Genomic DNA, 19454 nt, shown 5'->3' on the forward strand with positions numbered 1-19454 from the left:
TTGAGGTCAGCCCGGAGGTCCTGCCCACCTGCCCCCGGACCTCTGGCCTGACCCACAGTTGTTTCCATTTACTTTCAACATGGAAGCCAAGCTCTTGGTGTGTGTAGGTCGCCCACCCCAGCACCATGTCCTGCTGCTCTCCCTGAAGCTCCCACAGGGCCTGCCCAGCCAGGCACCATCCAGCCAACCCCCCTGACCTCCTAACATTTCTTCTTCAAGTTGGGACAAATGTGATGATTCATAAGTAAAGACTAAGCTGGGAGTCCATTGTCTTCTTCTTCTTTTTTTTTCTTCTGTCTTTTTGCCTTTTTAGGGCCACACCCATGGCGTATGGAGGTTCCTAGACTAGGGGTCCAATTGAAGCTGTAGCTGCCGGCCTACACCACAGCCACAGCAACACAAGATCTGAGCCTCGTGCCACCTACACCACAGCTCACAGCAACACTGGATCCTTAACCCACTGAGTGAGGCCAGGGATCAAACCCGCGTGCTCATGGATGCTAGCTGGATTCGTTAACCGCTGAGCCATGACAGGAACTCCTGGGAGCCCATTTACATCTTCCCACCTCAAGCAGGTGGTTGCTGTTTGTGCTGGATGTTAAGGAGAAGTAGAGAGGGCTGGTCGGTGGGCTACCCGGGACCATCCCTCCAGCCCTGGGGAAGTGCTCACTGTCTGACTCAAGTGGGGACCCTCTGGCCCACTGTACACCCTGGAACAGAGCCAGCCTCTCCTTGAGTGGTTGACCTGGCACCGAGCAGTCTTCATATTTCCATCCTAGAGGGAAAATGTCTATCAACCCAAAGGAATAAAGACAAGCTGACAGGAGGGCTTCAGTGACAGCATTTGTGTCATTCCAGATCCTCAGTTGTTAGATTTTGGTCATGATGCCAGACCTGGGACAAGGGTGAAGGAGGAGTGAGCAGGGACTGGGAAACTAATGAGTGAGAGAACCCAGGGGAGAGGTCTGAAATCTTCCAGGTCCTTCTAGCTGCTACTGGGACAGGGGACTCTCAGAGCATAAAGGAGCATCAGGGGCTGCAAAGGCTCCCATGCGCTTTCTGCCCCTTTCCTGCCTCCTTCCTTCTCTCAGGGTCATGAAGATCAGGGCTGATTCAGCAAGGGAATAGCCCCTGAGATTCCCCCAGCCGGGGCCCTGGCTCTGTACCTTGTTTCCTACTGCTGTTTGGCCACAGCATTCTCTGAGAGCTGCGTGCTGTCTGGGCTCTGGATTTCTCATGCAGGCAGGAATGATGGTTCTGCAGGGGCCCACCAGGAGTATGGAGCCATGGCCATCAGGCATCGGTGTGATGGGAGTGCGGGGAGCCACTCCCGGCCTGGGCTGAATTCTAAAATTCATCATGCATAATCTTGCCTGTAATAAGATTAATGCCAGTTTTCATGGATATTGAACAGGGGATTCTAATACCCATGGAGGAAGCGGGGAGTGGACGACCTCTAAGAGCTTTGTGAGTCCTGAGATTCTATGAGCCTGAGATTCCTAATATTATCACTAATATGCTGTAATTTATAATAATGTTTTCAATGATGCATATCATTAATAATAATGACTGTTTTCACTCTGCCTTTCCCAATCCAATATGTGATCTATATAACTAAGTGGTACTCCTCAGGCATACTTACCAAAGCTGATGCTTGCCATTGCTATTTTACAGGCAAGGAAACTGAGGCCAAGAAACAGACTCTGAATCCAGCTCCTCCCGCTGGACAGCCCCTTGGGCACTGCAACTGCCTTGGGCGACTCAGGACCGTCCAGTTCTTTGCACCTGTGCCTCCTGCCCTCTTCCAGGCCTGCTCTGTTGTCTCTTGCCCCCTCCCACCCACCTCAGGAGCTGCTGGGGAAGTAGAGTTGCCTCCTCTGCCTCTGCTTGTCCAGTACAGGATTCCAGACCTGACTGGGCCCCGGTTTGACTCAGAGCCAGTCATTTTGTCATGCTGTTCCTTTTGGAACGTAGAATCTAGTGAATTCTTCCAGCCAAGGGTGCCACCTTGGACTTGTGGCCAATCCATCCATCCACCCATCTGTCACTTCCTGGACAGTGGGTTCCCCAGAGCTATGTCGTCTTAAAACAGTGGAAACAGACCATCAATGTAAAACCAGAGATCCAGAAACCAGCTATATACCTGCCCCTTGGGTAGGCACTTAAGGGGCTCCAGAGCATGCCCAGTGTCCTTCACTTTGATACTGATTGTTCTCAATACCTGGCACAGTGTGGGGCACACAGTAGGCTTGCAAATGCATGCTGAATACACTCAGCTCCGATTTCTCCCCCTCTTTTTTTTTTGCTGGACTCTCTTTTCTCAAATTCAGGGTTCACGTTGAAGGATGGGGCCTTTGACCTGAAACCCAGCCATCTCTGTGTTTTTAATGGCCTCTGCAGTTCTGTGGGTAATGTCAGTGTAAATCAATTTATCGAGTGTTTACCCAGCTCTGCCACTCATTAGCTGTGTGACCTTGGGCAAGTTATTTAACCCCTCTCTTCCTTAGCTTCCCCAGTGGGAATGATAATAATACCCACTTCACTGAATTGTTTTGATGATAAATTGAAGCAATCTCTAGTAAGCTCTTAGAACTGTGCCTGGCACATAGGAAACTCCATGGATGTCGGCTCTTATCAGTTTAATTTTGCAGTTCAACATCCACTTGGAAAATGCCAACCTTGAGTCAGTCTAATGAAGGGATAAGAACTTTTCCATTATTAGCCCAGGTAGGTAAGGCAACAAGCCTGTCGTTGGCAGACAGGCAGAATCATATCCTTGAGTGGTCCCCAAAGGACTATGTGGGAAGAGGATGATGGAGAACCATGAGGGGAGCATTCAAGATTAATGCAAGTGACTGGGGGCTTAATTCTCTCTTCTTGTTAGTATTCCTTCTCAGATGGTGAGCAAGATACTCATCACCAGGACATGCCAAGGCAGTGGCAGATGTGGGGCTCTGAGGTTTTCCTCGTGAGAATGTAGGAACAGGCTTGGGAAGTTCAGCTAATAGAGTCTGGGGAAGAGGAGACGTCTTGGATATAGCATCGGGGATTCAAAGGAAAGAAAACTTGCCCTTGCAAAATATATAAATGCTAGCATTGAGGCTGGGTGTGCCAGGGAGCCCCAGTGAACACATGTTACAGAGGAGGTGGCAAAAGAAGAGGGGGTGTTCTCATCATCACTGAACCAGATGGGCAGCCTGGATGCAGAGGCCCAGGGCTGTGGGAGGCTGGTCAGTAGGCTGACTGGCTGTGGACCAGATAGGTTTGGGGATCCCATGGAGATGGGTGAAAGTCCAGATTCACCCCCTCATCAGTAGGGAGCCAGGTGGGTAACTGGGATACGCTGACATCTCAGGGACTAGATAGGGTCTTCCTTGACGCGGCCCCAGAGAGACCCCTACACAAAATTGTGGAGAGACACTGACTCTGATTCACTAGGAATACACTTGACTGTTGGCTAAAGGGACCAGATCATTAATCCCAACAAAACCAGGAAAATAACCAGAGAAGAACCTGCAATCTGGGCCCGTTTCCTCAGAGTCAGTGAAAAGAAGAAAAATGCCAAAAATTGTCCTACATGAGGCCATGGGGCAAGATTGTTGCACCTGTCTGATGATGCTAGATGGCTATGATGGAGACCACAGGCCAGCTGGAGGGGCATAGGTCAGCTCCCTTCTTTGGTCTGTTGGGAACCCTATCAATTCACCTCTGCTAGAGGCTGCAGGGAAGGGAAACCCATGAGCCTTGTCAACATTCACTGGCTGGGGGATGGGGAACCTGAAAGATTATGAAAGCTGAGAAACTAAGGTCTTTGGTTTAAGGGCTGAAAACACACACAGATATTTTTAAACTGAGAAGGGGGCAGTGTTCCTTTGAGATGTCTGGCGAGGAAACTGGATGGTCTGATTCTATTATGCAAAGGTAGAAACCTCAGGTGTTTGCCTGTGAGAAGCCTTCTTGTCATAACAGACTTCGCCTGCTGCAGCTGCATCACATGGAACTTTGCTGGGTTTGCGAATCTAGGTGTGATAGAGAAAACCATGTGTTCGGGTTTTGACTGCTGCCTGCCAAGTTTTTTCTTTTGCATAAGTGTCTATTTTACCAGAAGCTGCAGTTTGCAGAAACTCCCATGGCTGCCAAAACAGAGGAAGCCCCACCCAGTTTGCTGAAATCCTGAGACCTTAACTGCAGACACGCTGAGAACAGAGAACAGAAGACACAGAAGAACTCCGGCTGTGCTTATGAAAAATTCGATACCCACAGATTCTGGGAGAAAAGTTACTCTCCATTTGGGAAGGAGAACATCTGAGAGAGTGACCTTCCTCTTACCTTAAAGAATGATATTCCTTAAAGAAAAAAAAAAATGAGTCTAAGTTCTTTTGGAATTTCTTGATGGGTCTGTGGGAGAGGGTGAGCGCCATGTCTTGCTCCTCCACCATCTTGATCCCGCCTCCTCTTTTGGAATTTCAGCCCTGTAATCATGGCAAAATGAAAAAAAATCTCCTTTGAGGGGAATCTGAGGGATGTGTCACTCCCAAGAACTTGGAGATAAGGGGTCAGACTCTTGCCAGGAAGCTTAATAATTCAGTCAGGGCTCAGAGTGTATCAGCTATATCTCTTCTACAAGAGATCAGAGAGCTAAAAGCTTCTCCCTGTCAAGAAAGAGGATCTAGGTGGACAAGCACTCTCCTGATGGGAACAAGGGTTTCGAATTAGGAAGAGAGGGGAAGATGGGTTTGGTCATTGGAGCGAGCTGGTGTGAGGTTTCCTGTCTTAAGGTGACAAAGTTACAGGCTTTCAGGGCAGAGGGGACCAGATGAGGCTGGAGATGGAAAGCTATTAAATAAAAGACCTCTAGAAGTCACCAGGCCAGGTCTGGGCAGGACCATCTGAAGCTTGAGGTGATTTTCCTGGCTGGGGGTGGAAATATGTTACAAGCCAAAAAGGATCAAAAAGGCTAATACGGGGTCAGAAGAAACCACAGAAACCCTACTCCAGGGGTCCTTGCCTGGAGTCAACACTCTGGGATTTTTAGCAACCTTGAGACCAAAGCAGGATCTTCCAGATCAGGCTATAAATGTGGGTACTTCAGTCAGTATAAAATAGTCTGTTAACACATGAGTCGAAAGGAGGAAGAAAAGATAGGGGAGGCAGTGTGATGTCATGGGAAGGCTTTGCACCCAGATTTACTCTGTGACCTTGGGAAAGTTATTTAACCCATCTGAGCCTCAGCCCCCTCATTTGAAAAACTGGCATAATAATATTTACCTTGAAAGGCTGCAGCAAGGATTTAGCATGAAACGCATGTGAAGCAGCAGCACAGGACCTGGAACTGTAGGTGCTCAGTTAACTGTTAGCTTCCTTCCCCTTCCAAAAGCTTCCAGGTCAGTGGTTGTACTTGTAAAGCTACACTGTACTAGCCCCATGTGCTTTAAAGCAAGTACTTTAAAGGTGGCTAGTCTGAACTGAGCTGGGCCCTGTGAAAACACATGACAGATTTCCAACACTTCGTACAAAAAAAAAAAAAAAAAAGGTACATTGTCTTATTAATCATTTTATAGTGATTATGCATTGAGAAAATATTTCAATATATTGGGTTAAAGAAATTATATTAAATTAATTTCATCTGTTTCTTTTTTTTTTTTTCCACCTGTTTCTTTATACTTGATTTAATGGGCTACTAGAAAATTTAAAATTACAGTGTGCCTCACACAGTGCTGACCTAGCCATCAGAGGAAGATAGGGTTGGGAAGCTGTGCTCCAAAAACTCATGTTTCTCTACCGTGAGTCTGGGCTTTGGTTTGTTATCCTGGTAATCCAGCATAAGAGAAACCTTTTTTTCTCCTCTTGAAAAAAATGCCATCCATGTGGGTGTGGAAGTTCCATGTGGGTGGAAGGTACTAGGGCGCCCCTAGTGGCTAAGTGTGGTGGTGGCCACACTCCAGGAAAAAGGAGACAGGGCTGAAACAGGAGAGGATGGGGATCTCCCAGGGGACGTGGGGTGGACTCTTCTTCTTAGCCTGGAGCTTCATTCCAGACCCCCTCCTGACCTTTCCTCCAGGAGGGCGGTCCCATTCTCTCTCATTGCAGAAGGCTCCCATCTTATACATGAACTTGGCAGGAAGCAGGCTCACCAGGCAGCACCCAACACAGGTAGGTGTAAGGGAAAAGGCCACCAAAGCCACCTTCAGAAAACCACAGTGTTTGCAGAGAAATAAACAACAGACATTCACAGACACAGGAATGTTCTTTTTTTCTCTCTCCCAAGAAGTGTAGTTGGTTGTTGTTTTTAAAACTGTACATTTTACTGTACATTTTTTTTTCTTCAACAAAGGAGAAGATTGGCATTTGTATTCTGCCCACAGGAATGTGGCTTTCCAAAACTCCAGGTCAGAAGCCTGACAAACACAAGCGCAAGTACAAATCGTGTCATGACAGAGCTCGGATCCCCTGACGGACAGTTGGGTCCTCCCCTTCCGATGCCCCCACCACTTTCCCTCCGGGCTGCTGAACCCGGAGGCAGAAAGAGAGGCGGTATTGGGGGTCACTTTCTCGATGGCTACATTGAGAAAGGTGGAGTGAGAAAGTGCCCAGGGAGAGGGAGGAAGGAGAGGAGGTAAAAGGGGGCAGTGGGGGGCGAGAGTTCCTTTCAAGTCGCCAGGCTGGAGGTGCCACCAGGACGACAGGAGCTGTGTGCTGTGTGCTGTGTGCGCCCGCACTGGGGCTGGCCTGGAAAGCTAGCTTGTGGTCTCAGGGCCTGGGCTGTGAATGACCTGGTCAGGACCTTAAAGGGAGGCAGAGAGGCACCAGAAGAAAGAGAATGAAGACAGGAGAGGGGAGGGAAGGGGAGGAGAGAGCGAGGAGGCGTGGGCAAAGGATGAAGGCATGGGATTCAGAGGCTCCTGGGTGGAGCCAGAAGGCAATCCTGCATAGACAGCTCCCCGCCCTCGCCCTGGGGGTTCCAGGCAGGGTGGGGGGCCACCAGCTCAGCTCCAGGTCTGAGCCCATCAGAATGTTTCAGCCGGAATTGGACTCGCCTGCATGCTTTGGATGCTGCGTGGTCGGCAAATGGCAGAAGGAGGGAGACGAACAAGAGGCAGAGGCTAGAGATCTATGGTGGAGGCTCAGGAGAGGAAAGAATGAGGTGGGGAGCTGGGGGAGAGGTAGTGTGTTGGCTGTGAACAGAGACTGGAACAGGCAGGGACCAGGGGAGTCAGAGATGCAGGGGAAAGTCTTTCAGATACTTCCAAAGCTGTCTCTCCCCAGAGACACCTCTTCTGCCTCCTCTTGACACTGTCTGGGAGCCTGGGGGTCAATCCCTAGATGGAAAGGAGCCCTGTACCCCTCCCACTGCCATCCTGTCATTTCCATGATGGTGCCTCCTCATGAATGGCATCCATGGAAGGCATCCCCCACACCCCCACATCCCAGCCCAAGCCACCTGCTTCAGGGACAAACAAGGGACAGACTTTGGACACAGAAATGCCCTAGCCATGGTGAAGACAAGGTATCGGATTTCACACACCACCCCCAGGAGGTAAGCAGCCTCGGTCCCTGCCCTGACACTCACTGTGTGACCTTGGACAAGTCCCTTGGACTCTGGGCAAGGGGGGGAGAGGAGGGAGGGTAAGGGATGAGATGATTGCAATCACCTCTTCAAGCTTCATTTAGTCATGAAGAGTTCTTTCGTCCTGCAAGCTGGAAGGCAGTTGGAGACCTGATCCCAGGATTTATGAGTTAGGAGCCTGACGTCCAAAGAGAGAAAGGGTCTTGCCAAACTGGGTGGAGCTGGTTCTTTGCTGGTGGCTCTGGAACCCAAACTCAGAGCTGTGGACTCTGTGCCCAGTGCTCCTTCTGCCACCCCACTCTCTCTCCTTAAGAGAAGCCCTCTTGGCTCCTACATGTCCATGGGGACTCCCTGTCCCAGCTTTCCCCAGAGAGGCAAAAATCCCAAAGCAACTCCAAAAGTTAACATGGCTATGCCCTTAGGTCTCCTAAAGCCCTTCTTCCTCTCCGGCGTAGGCGTCCTGTAGGCGACCCTTCTGGATGAAGCTGATGTCATGGGTGGGGGGTGTCCTGTTTGAGAAGCAAAGGAACTGGGTCAGGGACAGGTACCCATCCATCCTAAGTGTGGGGACTGTTGGGAACAGTGAGGGGTCTGGGTGGGGATGCCAGTCTTTCCCCCAAACAAAAGTGCAACCCAGATTGTTCCCTGCTCTTCTCAACTGGCATCAGTCACCCAGTCCCAAGGCTGTGGGAACCTGCTTTCCTGTGCAAACTCTCCACTATCTGTGTCACCGAAGAGGAGGAGCCTGGAAGGTGGAGGAAATAACAAAGAAATAAAAACAACACCGGAACCATCAGCAATCCAAAGCCGCTTGCTTATAGGCTACATTTGTGATTCGAAAGGCAGGGGACCCGCCTTTCCAAACCCTCAGGGCTCAGTCTGACATTTGAGCGATCCAGTCTGCTTTCCCTGAGCGCACCCCGATGGGTGGAGGCCATGGGCCGGGAAGGTGGTGTGGGTGGTGGGTGGGGAGGGTGGGGGGGCCATTGACAGGGAGACAAAACTGTCCCTGGATGTAAACATCACCATGGAAACTCCACAAAGACTTGCCGGTAAAGATGCTTTTGGCTTCCCCCACCCTGGCGGGCGGGCGGGCGGATGCCACCGCGCCCCTAGGCCTACACCGTGCTCTCCATTACCCACTCTGAGCTGCCGAAAGTTCCCCGGGCCCCCACCAGGTCGCTCTCCTCAAAGGGCAAGAGCATGCCGTTGACAGAGAGGCTGCGCTTGGTCCAAATGTTCGAGACCCTCCGAGGGGGGCTGTAGCCACCTGGGGCCACCCCTCCCACCGCGGAGGCTGCAGCTGCAAAATCCCCCATGTCAAAGGAGTGGCTGCGTTTGGCCTTGCCCTCCAGAGGCAAGGGGAGCAGGCTTCTGGCCCGGGCCGTGGGCGGCCCCAGAAGCGGCTCTCGGTCCGAGGGGTGGACCCTGGCCGATGTCCCAGACCCTCTCCCGCCTGGAGTCCTGGAGTCCAGCAGCTCCTCCTTTCTCTGACTTTTGAGGTCCAAGGAGGCAAAGGCCCCCATCAGGCGGTCAAGGTTGGGCTTGGGGCGGGGGGCGGGGGGCGGGAGCCTCCAGGGGCCCCGTCCCAGCCCCAGGGCCTCCCCGAAGCCCAGGGAGCTGGAGGAAGAGGAGTCGCTGCCTCGGGCCAGGCTGGCACTGAACTCCACGAGCTCATTGCGCACCACAGCCTTGGGCGGCCCTGGCACGGGGGCCCCGCTGGGCGTGCTGCTCGGAGCAGGCGGCTGGGCCCCGTTGGTCTGCGAGTGAGTGTTGCTGACGGTGGCCGCCGTCTTCCCCGGGGCCTCCTGGTTGCAGACCTTGTAGCGCACCATGAGGATGACGATGAAGACCAGCAGCGTGGCCACGATGGTGCCGCCGATGACCAGGATCACCGTGCCACCCAGGATCTGGCTGTGCATGGACTGGCACTGCGGGTCGCCGGCCTTGGTGAAGAACTGGGCACAGCCTACGATGTTGGTGGCCGTGAGCGTCGTGGCCGTGTCGTCCCACATGGCCAGCACGCACAGGTCGTAGCCAGTCCCTGACACCAGGTTGTTGACCACGAAGGCCTTGTTGGAGGCTGGGATCATCCTGGGGATGGGGAGAGGGGCAGAGGGGGAGGACGGTGAGGGACGGCGGGGTGATAGGGGGACAGAGGCAGAAGGAAGAGGGGGGGTGACAGAGAGAGGAGAGATGGAGAGGGAGAGAGACAGACGCAGGGACACAGAGAGGATGACGCAGAGCAGAAGAGGGGGTGACAGGCGGAGAGACAGGAAAAGGGAGAGAGGGGGTGGGGAGAGGAGCAAGGAGGGGACAGGCAGGTGACAGGAAATAGGGAGGAGTCAGAGAGAGATGTGAGGAGAGGGACCCCAGGAAGAGAACAGAGAGACAGGTAGGGGTGAAAAGGGAAATGAGAGAGAGAGATTCGGGGGTAGAGGGTAGAAGCGTCAGGGAGAGGAACCCAGAGAAAGAGACATTGGCCGATCAGGTTCGGGAAACAATCCAGAAGGTGTGGAAATAAACCGAGAATGAGAATGAGAAAGGAGAGAATGAGAAAGGGGGTAGATGAAAACAGAGACAGGGGAAAGTGGTTGGAGATGGGGGGTTCAGAGAAGACGGGGAGAGATTCAGCAGAGGACAGAGGGGACACGGGAGGGCCAGGGAGAGGGACAGGAGAGCAGAGAGGTTAAAGCTGTGAAGAAGCAGAAATTAAACAAAGGGGGCTTCCCATCCTCAATTCTGACTTGTCTGCTGCAGAAAGTCCCTGGTCTCTGTGCGGCGGGGGAGACAGGTTGGTCCTGACCCCTCAGCAGCCAGCAGCACCCCCTCACCCTGAGGCTGGGGCCATCCCTGGTCTGTCCTGGGAGATTCCTCAGCATTGACTGAGCCCTGTTCTGAGGCCAGGGCTGTCCTGAGTCACAGACCAGGTCCTATCCTCAGGAGCCAGCCCATTCTCATCTTCCAATCTTTCTCAAGCCTGGGCAGGAAGGACACTTGCTGCTGTAGATTGGTGGTGGTGGTGGTGGCAGCGGCGGCGGTGGTGGCGGCGGGGGGGGGAGGGGGGCTGTCTATGCAGAAGAAACCTGGAAGTGGGAAGCTGGGGGGTGGGGTGTTGCTTGGAGCGGGAGGGGACAGTATAATGCTGAAGACTGGAGGGCAACTCTGCTTCCCAGAGGGAGGGGACAAGTCCTAGTCACTGCCATCACAGGCCAGGCACACCCAAAGACACCTGGGTGGAATTCCTGCTGTGGCTCAGCGGTAATGTACCTGACTAGTATCCACTTGGCTTGGATCTGGCATTGCTGTGGCTGTGGTGTAGGCCGACAGCGAGAGCTCCAATTTAACCTCTAGCCTGGCAGCTTCTACATGCCACAGGTGCAGCCCTAAAAAGAAAACCAAAAAACCAAACCAAACCAAAACAAAGACACCTGGGAAAGAGTATCACAGGTCAGGCCAGTCAAGGACCGTTCCCCCTGCTTAAGGGAGGGGCTGATGGGGCAGCAGGCTCCCCAGGCTGGGGCTGGCCCCTCTCCTGCTCGGACCCCCAGGGAGGAAGAGGGATGCAAGCCCTGCTTTCTAGGGCCCCATTCAGGCATCTTGCCTTCTGGTGGGTGTTCCCAGAGATGGTGCCTGTCTCACCCATCAACACTCCTGCAGACATACTCACTCGGGCCTGGAGGGGCCACATCTCTCTCTGCCGCCTTCCTCATTGCCCTCCTCTCCCCAAGAGCCTGTCCCCTGCTGCTCCAGGGCAGCAGCCGTGCCCGTCAACCCCTCACACCCAGAGCCAGCTTAATTGAGATCTCAAATATGAAATACTGGAGCCTGAAAACTTCCACCTGGGAACCGCACGGAGGATGGGGCTGACAGGCGGGTATTGACATCCCGTCAGCGGCAGCCCGTCTGCTGCCTCCCTCCTCACTCTCGGCTGGCTTGGCTGCTCTGGAAGCCACGGGGAGGAAATCAAGTCCCCTGCCCCGGTCCCACCCACGCCCCATAGCTTCAGTGCATAGGGCAGAAGGGGCGGGTCGGGGAGGTGGGGTCCTGGATCCAGCAAGGGCCCCGCAGGCCAGCTCCTTGAGTCTGTTTCATCTGGGCATCAGGGCAATCCTGTGCCCTCATGACACAGAGGAAGAATGGCCAAGGCTCAGAGAGGCTAAGTGATTTGTCCGAAGTCACACAGCTAGGAGTGCCGGAGGAGGCGGTTGGGATTTTAACACTAGCTTCTAGATCCAGTCCGGGCTAATTCCTTTCTACAAATGCCAATGTTTTTTCCGCCTGGGTCTGTGGCAGATCAGCCACCCCCTTCCCTGAAGTAACACTCAGCCCCTGAGGCTCACGCTCTTCATGGCAACTGTGTGCCAGACTCTCTCAAGCACCCTATCTATCAACTCAGCCCTACAGCAACTCTCTGAAGCAGCTACTCTTATGATCCTTATGGTGCAGAGGTATTAAGCAAACCTAACACAGCGGAGCTGGATTCAAACCCAGGCCGTCGGCTCCTGTCCACTCTGACTCGCTGCACTCCACCGCCTCTCTGGGCTGTGAGCCACGGAAGAGCATGTCCATTTGAGGAAGGGATGAGCCAGCTGGTTTACTGAATTCCTGACAATGATAAGAGTATCCACATTCAAAACGGCATTTAAACCTCATCACAATCTCAGGATGCAGGAGATAGACTGCGAGCCCAGAAATCATCTTGGTGTTTAACCATCGTATCCCAGGAAGGGAAGCAGATCCTGCTACTGCTACTACCCAGAAGAAGAAGGGGAGCCAACACAGAGCGCTTACTCTGTGCCAGGACCTTTAAGAGGATTAACTCATTTAATCCAACAATTGTTGGGAGGTCATTACTATTACTGTCATTTCCATTTTGCATGTAAGGACCTGAGGCGCAGAAAGGTTAAGCTGCCTGCCGGAGGGGTGCCCAGCCTAGTGAGTGGCAGAGTTGGGATTCGAACCAGGCAGTCTGGCCCCAGAGCCTCTGTTCCTGATCACTGTGCCACGCTGCCTCCTAGCCACTGCCATTTGCTTGTGCTCCCCGTAGACCCTGTCTGGTCTCTTCCCCTCCCCCTTGCTTCCCAAGTCAGAGAAAGACACGGTGCCTCGAAGCTGTGGCTGGGCTGCTGCTAAGGGAAGTGTAACAGCACGAGGCTGATCCTTGACAGGCTGCAGGCCCTGGGGATGAAGGGGCAGGATCAGGCTGAGAATCACACCTAAATGGCCATCAGAAACAAGGCCAGATGTGGAGTTCCCACTGTGGTGCAATGGGGTTGGCGGCACTTTGGAAGCAGTGGGATGCAGGTTCAATCCCTGGCCATGCACAGCGGGTTAAGGATCTGGTGTTACCAAAGCTGAGGCTAGGTCACATCTGCAGCTCAGATCTGATCCCTGGCCTGGAAACTCCATATGCCATGCCAAAAAAAAAGGAAAAGAAAGAAGGGAGGGAGGGAGGAAGGAAGCAAAGAAGAAAGATGAAAGAAAGAAAAAGAAAGAAAGAAAAGAAGCAAGCCAGATAAAAGGGCTTCCTGAGATTAGGAACAGGAAAGCAGCACCTGGTTCCTCCGCTGTGTGTGTGTGTGTGTGTGTGTGTGTGTGTGTGTGTGTGTGTGTTTATAGGGGACCCAGAGCTTCCTGAGATTAGGAACAGGAAAGCAGCACCTGGTTCCTCCGCTGTGTGTGTGTGTGTGTGTGTGTGTGTGTGTGTGTGTGTGTTTATAGGGGACCCAGAGCCACCTGGCTCAAACAGCCTCTGCACTAAGGTTTTCCTTTGCCAATGATAACTATGACCAGTGTTCACCCAGCACAAGGAGTACACGTGTATGTCATTTAGCGTCCTGACTGCCTCGGGAGGAAGTTGTTAGTGTCATTCCCACTTAGGGAAGGAGGAAGCTTAAGCAGCTTTCCCTCTCCCCCTCCCCAGGGAGATGAGCTGAGATCAGATCTGATGCCCTGGGTTTCAGAGCCCACATTCTCAATCACAAGCAAGACCACTCCCTGCTCCAGGGAGCCAAAAGGACCACCTGCATGAGAAAGTCAAGCGAAGGGAGGACTGGTGACAGAAGCAAACATCTCTTGCCCAGGCGGCCCTGTCCACCTCATCATGCTTCCCCACACAACCAAGCACTGAGTCCCCGGCCTAGATCCGGGGGGCCTGGACCCCGCTTTGAGATAGGCGGGACCCTTTGCTGCAGTGCACCTGGACAGACATCTCCTGGGGCAACAGAACACAAAGAAACAACAAACAATAGGGGCTAAAACTGAGTGCATGACAGGGGGGCAAATTATGAACAGCAAGACACAAAAAAGCCAAAACCTAAACTGCTGCTACTTTTTTCTTTTTTTTTTTTTTACAGCCACACATGCAGCATATGGAAGTTCCCAGGTTGGGGTTGAATCAGAGCTGCAGCTGCCGGCTTATGCCACAGCCAGAGCAACACTGGATCGAGCCACATTTGCAACCTACACCACAGCTCATGGCAATGCCGGATCCTTAACCCACTGAGCAAGGCCAGGGATGGAACATGCATCCTCAGGGACACTATGTTGGGTTCTTTTTTTTTTTTTCAATATTTTTATATTTTTTAAAGACTATGTATATCAAAGTGGTTTTGTTTGTTTGTTTGTAATGACCATACCGTAAAATTAACATTTTTGTTGTGTGGATCCATGATTTTTTTCTGGCTTTGTTTATTGTTGTAAAATATACATAATAACATTTACTTTTAACCATTTTTAGACGTACAGTCCTGTGGCATTCAGTACACTCACAAGGTTGTACAACAATCACCACCAGACACGTCAAGAACACTTTTCACCTTCTTCAACTGAAACCCACGCCCATTAAACAGTAACTTCCCGTTTCCTCCTCCCTGAGACCCTGGTAACCGCCATTCTTTCTGTCTCTATGAATTCGCTATGTTGGGTTCTTAGTCGGCTGAGCCATGACAGGAACTCCCCAGTTGCTACTTCTGAGGTGTCAGGAGCAAAAGCAGGGTACAGAGCATGATCCCCACACCCAGCACCACCGAAGGGGTGGGCAGACCACCTAAACTCCCCCTCTGGCCCAACTCACTGATCCAACCCTACCCTGACCCCACTTAAGGGACCAGCTCACACCCACTCGAGCCAGCAAGGGCACCCATTTCTGGTTTTCACTCTCTTGCGCCGCAGTCCCTGCAAAGCCTTGCCTGAGTTTCTCATCAGTCTTCCTATCAACTTCTATTGATGAAAGAGACCAAGGACCCGGGTTGGTAATGGTAAGACCTTCACTCCTACCTACATCCCATGGGCATGCTGGCTGGTAAGTTCCACCTTCTAAACTTCTCCCTCCCTCCATCTCCACAGTCATGCTTTTGCTTGGGTCTCATCATCTCTGGATACAGCAGCCTCCAAACCAGCCTCCCTGCCTCTGGTTGTGCTCAGCACCATCATATCTCCAGGGTGCTCCCGCTAAAGCCCAACTCTGGCCGGGTCCCTTGGCCCCGAGAGACTCTTCAAGGGCTAGCCATGACCTACAAGGGACATCCAAGCTCCTCAGCTGGGTTCTCAAGCCAGGCTTCTCATCACATTCTTGTCCTTGTGCCCCCACACCCTCAACCTTGCCCCCGTTCCTAAAACACCTTGGAGTCAGTCAGGCCCTTTGAGGCAGAAGGCACACTCACAGAGGGAGGACTAACGACTTTACTTACAAAGGGACTCATGACGAAGAGCAGGATAGGAGATGGGGACCAAAGAGCCCATGCAATAGCCGAGGGCTGGCGGCAGCCAAGCTGTTTCCAGACCCAGGAAGGACAGAGAATCATGTAGGTTGTGCTACTCAGAGTGTGGCCCGCAGATGGATGCTGGTCTATGCACTGTTTGTTCCTGGACTATGATTGGACAGCACAGAAATTGACAAGAAGTTTTAGGAGTTCCCGTTGTGGCTCAGCAGTAACGAATCTGACTGGTAGCCATGACGATGTCGGTTCGATCCCTGGCCTCGCTTAGTGGGTTAAAGGAGCTGGCATTGCTGTGGCTGTGGTGTAGGCTGGCAACTGCAGCTCCGATTTGATCCCTAGCCTAGGAACTTCCATAAGCCACGGGTGCAGCTCTAAAAATAAAAAAGTAAAAAGAAAGTTTTAATAGGCGTTCCCACCGTGGCATAGTGAGTTAAGAACCTGACTGCAACAGCTTGGGTTGCAGCTGTGGCTCCTTTCAGTCCCTGGCCCAGAAAATTCCATGTGCCATGGATGCTGCTTTTAAAAGGGGGGAAAAAAAGAGAAAGAAATTTTTATAGCCATTTGGCAACTGGTTGTGACATCTGAGTGTGTGACCATTTTTTTCTGATAATTTATTTCTATTATATTCTTACAAAAGCACTGGTTTGCAAAAAAAAAAACCATCAACAGCTTGCAAAGCACTGATGCAGACAGAGCAGAGCTCCTCAGCCTCAGCATCGCTGACACTCGGGCTGGATAAGCCTTGGTTGTGGGGCTGTTTTGTGCAATGTACATGTTTAGCAGCATCTCTGGCCTCTACCCAGTGGATGCCAGTAACATCTCCAGCTGTGACAACCAAAGATGTCTCCAGACATTGTCAAGTGTCCTCTAGGAGCAAAATCACCCCCTGTTGAGACATACTGGTCTAGAAATTTTTTTTTTTTTTTTTTTTTTTTTTTTGGTCTTTTTAGGGCTGCATCCACGGCATATGAAGTTCCTTGTCTAGGGGTTGAAATGGAGCTGTAGATGCCGGCCTATGCCACAGCCACAGCAACACCAGATCTGAGCCTTGGCTGCGACCTACACCACAGCTCATGGCAACGCTGGATCCTTAATCCACTGAGCTAGGCCAGGGATTGAACCTGCATCCTCATGGATACTAGCCGGGTTTGTTACCACTGAGCCACAATGGGAACTCCAGGTCTAGAAAAGTTGGTTGAGGGACACAGACAGCCAGGGGCAACCATACAGGTTGAAGGCCAGACAAATAAGTACCCCGGTCCCACTCTTTTCCCTCCTCCCAATCTTCTGCGACTGCTCCCCAGGGCTGAACCCAACCAAAAGCTAGAGTTTATGGGTGCACACTGGTCAGCTGTCCAGGGCACACAAAATCTGGAGAGGCAAAAAACCCAAAAATGGTATTCAGCAGAACTATCAGGTCACAGCCCTCTTTGTGAACGCCCCATCCTGAAATCCTGATAGATGTCTTTCTATCCCATAAACTAGCAACATCTCTTTTAACAGAAAACATGGATTGCTATTTTAAGTTGCTCCAAAGTGTTACATTTAATTAAGCTCATATGCTCTAAAGCACAATTTGAAACTGCAACCCCAAGTGCTTACCCAGGAGAAACAAAACAAGCATTAAGTGGCTGCTTCTGAGTGGTTTTTCCTTCTTTCTCTTTTCCCTATTAATATTCTTTTGGCATTTATTCATTCAGTTTCATACTAGCAAACAAATCTACAGCTGATTTCTACAGCTGATAGCAGAGGTTGAAGAAGAAATCACACAGGCTGGTGATTCTGCTACTGGCTTGGAGATCTGTCTCCCCTTTCACCTGCTGGCCCCTGGATGACAAGGAGCTACATTTCCCAGGCTCCCTTGCTGTTCCTAGGCTCCTCTGCCCTCAGGCTTCCAGGTAGAGTTGGCCGATGGAGGCACTGCAGGAAGACTGACGGGTGGAGGAGGGGAGAAGGCAGGTGTTTCTTCCTCTTTTTCTGCTTGGAGTGATGTCTCCCTGTCAGCTCTGGAGCTTCCTCTGTGATCCCAGCTCCAGGGGCTCTAGCTCATGCCAGACAGACCTGGGTCTTAGGCTCTGATGAAACCATCTCGTCCATGTACCTCCATCCTTGGGTAGGGGTGGGTGGTGGCTGTGGCTTTGTAACCGAGCAGGGCCCTGTGGGACTCCAGGGCACAAAAGCCTAAGTGTCCCATTGCTTTTCAGGAAATAGGCTTCATTCAGCCTCCTTGACCTTCCCTGAGTTCAGACGGTTGCTAACCAGGGAAGGGAAGGGATGCAGAATTAAGGGAGGAAGCGTCAAGAGACAACAGAGCAGCCCTGGGGCAGTGGCCTGGTCCCTCCTCAATATAGATAACAACATCTTTGAGTTCTTCTGCATGACTAAAACCCCCAACAAATGGAAAATGTTAGGGAAGCATTCTTTATTCCGGGAAGAAGGACCATCAGAGCCAGTCCTGGGATCACTTAACACCAGCTTCAAAAAACAATGCAAGCTTGCGCCTACCCTGATCCTTATCTGTGGCCCTATTTTCCATTCTTAAACTATAAAACCACTTCCCATTCTCTCCCAAAGCAGGGCACAGTCTTTAGGGCATTGGGCGACTGTGACCCCCACCTTTGCCTGGCAAAGCAATAAAGCTATTTTTTTCTCCTTCACCCAAAACTCGGTCTCCACATTTCTATTCGGCACTGGGGGACAGAGGCCAAATTTCAGCAAGGCTTCCTGCTATAGCTAATCTTTTCCATGCCTGGCTGGCCCCTCGTTGACCCCTCAGCAGCTCCATCACTGGTAACCCAACCCCTGTACTGAATTCCCTCTTAGCGTGTTCCCTCTTAGAGTCTTCTTCTTCTTCTTCTTTTTTCCTTTCCTAGGGCCGCTCCTGCAGCATATGGAGGTTCCCAGGCTAGCGGTCTAATCGGAGCTATAGCTGTGGGCCTACGCCAGAGCCACAGCAACTCGGGATCCGAGCAGCGTCTGCAACCTACACCACAGCTCACGGCAACACTGGATCCTTAACCCACTGAGCACGGTCAGGGATGGAACCCACAACCTCATGGTTCCTAGAACCACTGCGCCACGACGGGAATTCCTTTTTTAAATCCCTGACAATCGTAGGGGACACAAGGACATTCAACACTGCACAACAAGAAGTTGTACTTGAGGGAAAAACTGTCATTACATCATGTCAGCAGCAGCACATGGTGGCCTTATCTACTAGAAGCTCGGCAGCAGGAACCCTTTCCCCTTTCTCAGTATCACCCATCACGCTCCACATCTACCACTTGACCCCTTGGCAGAGAGCTGCTCCTCCTAGAAACACCTATCTTCCTCCATTCGGTGGCCTCAGCTTCAGGGCCTGAGTCAACGTCACCTCCGACCCCACCTCTGCTCTCTGTCCCACGTCCCTCTGCCTTCCTCTGCTAGAGCCCTTCTCTGTTGACATGCGTGTCTCCCCGGAGGATGCGGCTGTGTCTTCATCTTCACGTCTCCACCGCCCATAATATCTGGCCTTGAGTCACTACTGAGTAAATATTTACCCTGTGGTTGAGCAGTGAATGAAAGAGTACTTTGCTAAATGTTAAGGCCTATACAAATGCGAGGGATTCTTAGTTAAATAAGATGGTTGGCTAACAGTGACTCTCAGACACTGGCTAGTCCTGAAGAGATCTACCAGGCGAGGTGTTTTTCTGCTTCATTGAAGCGCATCCCTGACCATCTTTACGGATTCGCACATAGATTATGTGTTGGGCTGCGTCAGCGCGGGTGTACAGGTGAATGTGTGGGAAACGATGTCAGGGGCGTGTCTGCATGTCTGTCATTCGAGAGGTGACTCTGTGGGTACTTGTGTGTGTGTGCATGTGTGTGTGCATGTAGATGTTCACACATATACGGTGCACAAAAGATCTGGTTCCAGACAATGTTGGCCACTCTCTGCCCTTTTTCTACCATCCCCCTGCCCCCCAGAGGCTTCTGCCTGTCCCTAGCACATTTTTTTTTCTTTTCTTTTTAAGGCCACACTTGAGGCATAAGGAAGTTCCTGGGTTGGGGGTCGAATCAGAGCTGCAGCTGCCTGCCTACACCACAGCCACAGCCACAGCAATGCTGGATTCAAGCTGCATCTGTGACCTACCACACAGCTTGTGGTAACAGCAGATCCTTAA

General features: G+C 51.8%; 1 protein-coding gene across 1 annotated transcript in view; it reads right to left on the minus strand.

The window, feature by feature from the left end:
• LRFN2 (leucine rich repeat and fibronectin type III domain containing 2) overlaps positions 5549-19454 on the minus strand; it is a 193424-nt gene continuing 179518 nt past the window's right edge. Inside the window, exon 3 of the mRNA XM_001928770.4 lies at positions 5549-9661. Coding sequence (XP_001928805.1) covers positions 8686-9661 — 976 coding nt within the window. The 3' untranslated portion in view covers positions 5549-8685. The remainder of the gene's footprint in view (positions 9662-19454) is intronic.

The sequence above is a fragment of the Sus scrofa genome, chromosome 7, assembly GCF_000003025.6.
Source record: "Sus scrofa isolate TJ Tabasco breed Duroc chromosome 7, Sscrofa11.1, whole genome shotgun sequence".
In the NCBI taxonomy this organism is placed as follows: Eukaryota; Metazoa; Chordata; class Mammalia; order Artiodactyla; family Suidae; genus Sus; species Sus scrofa.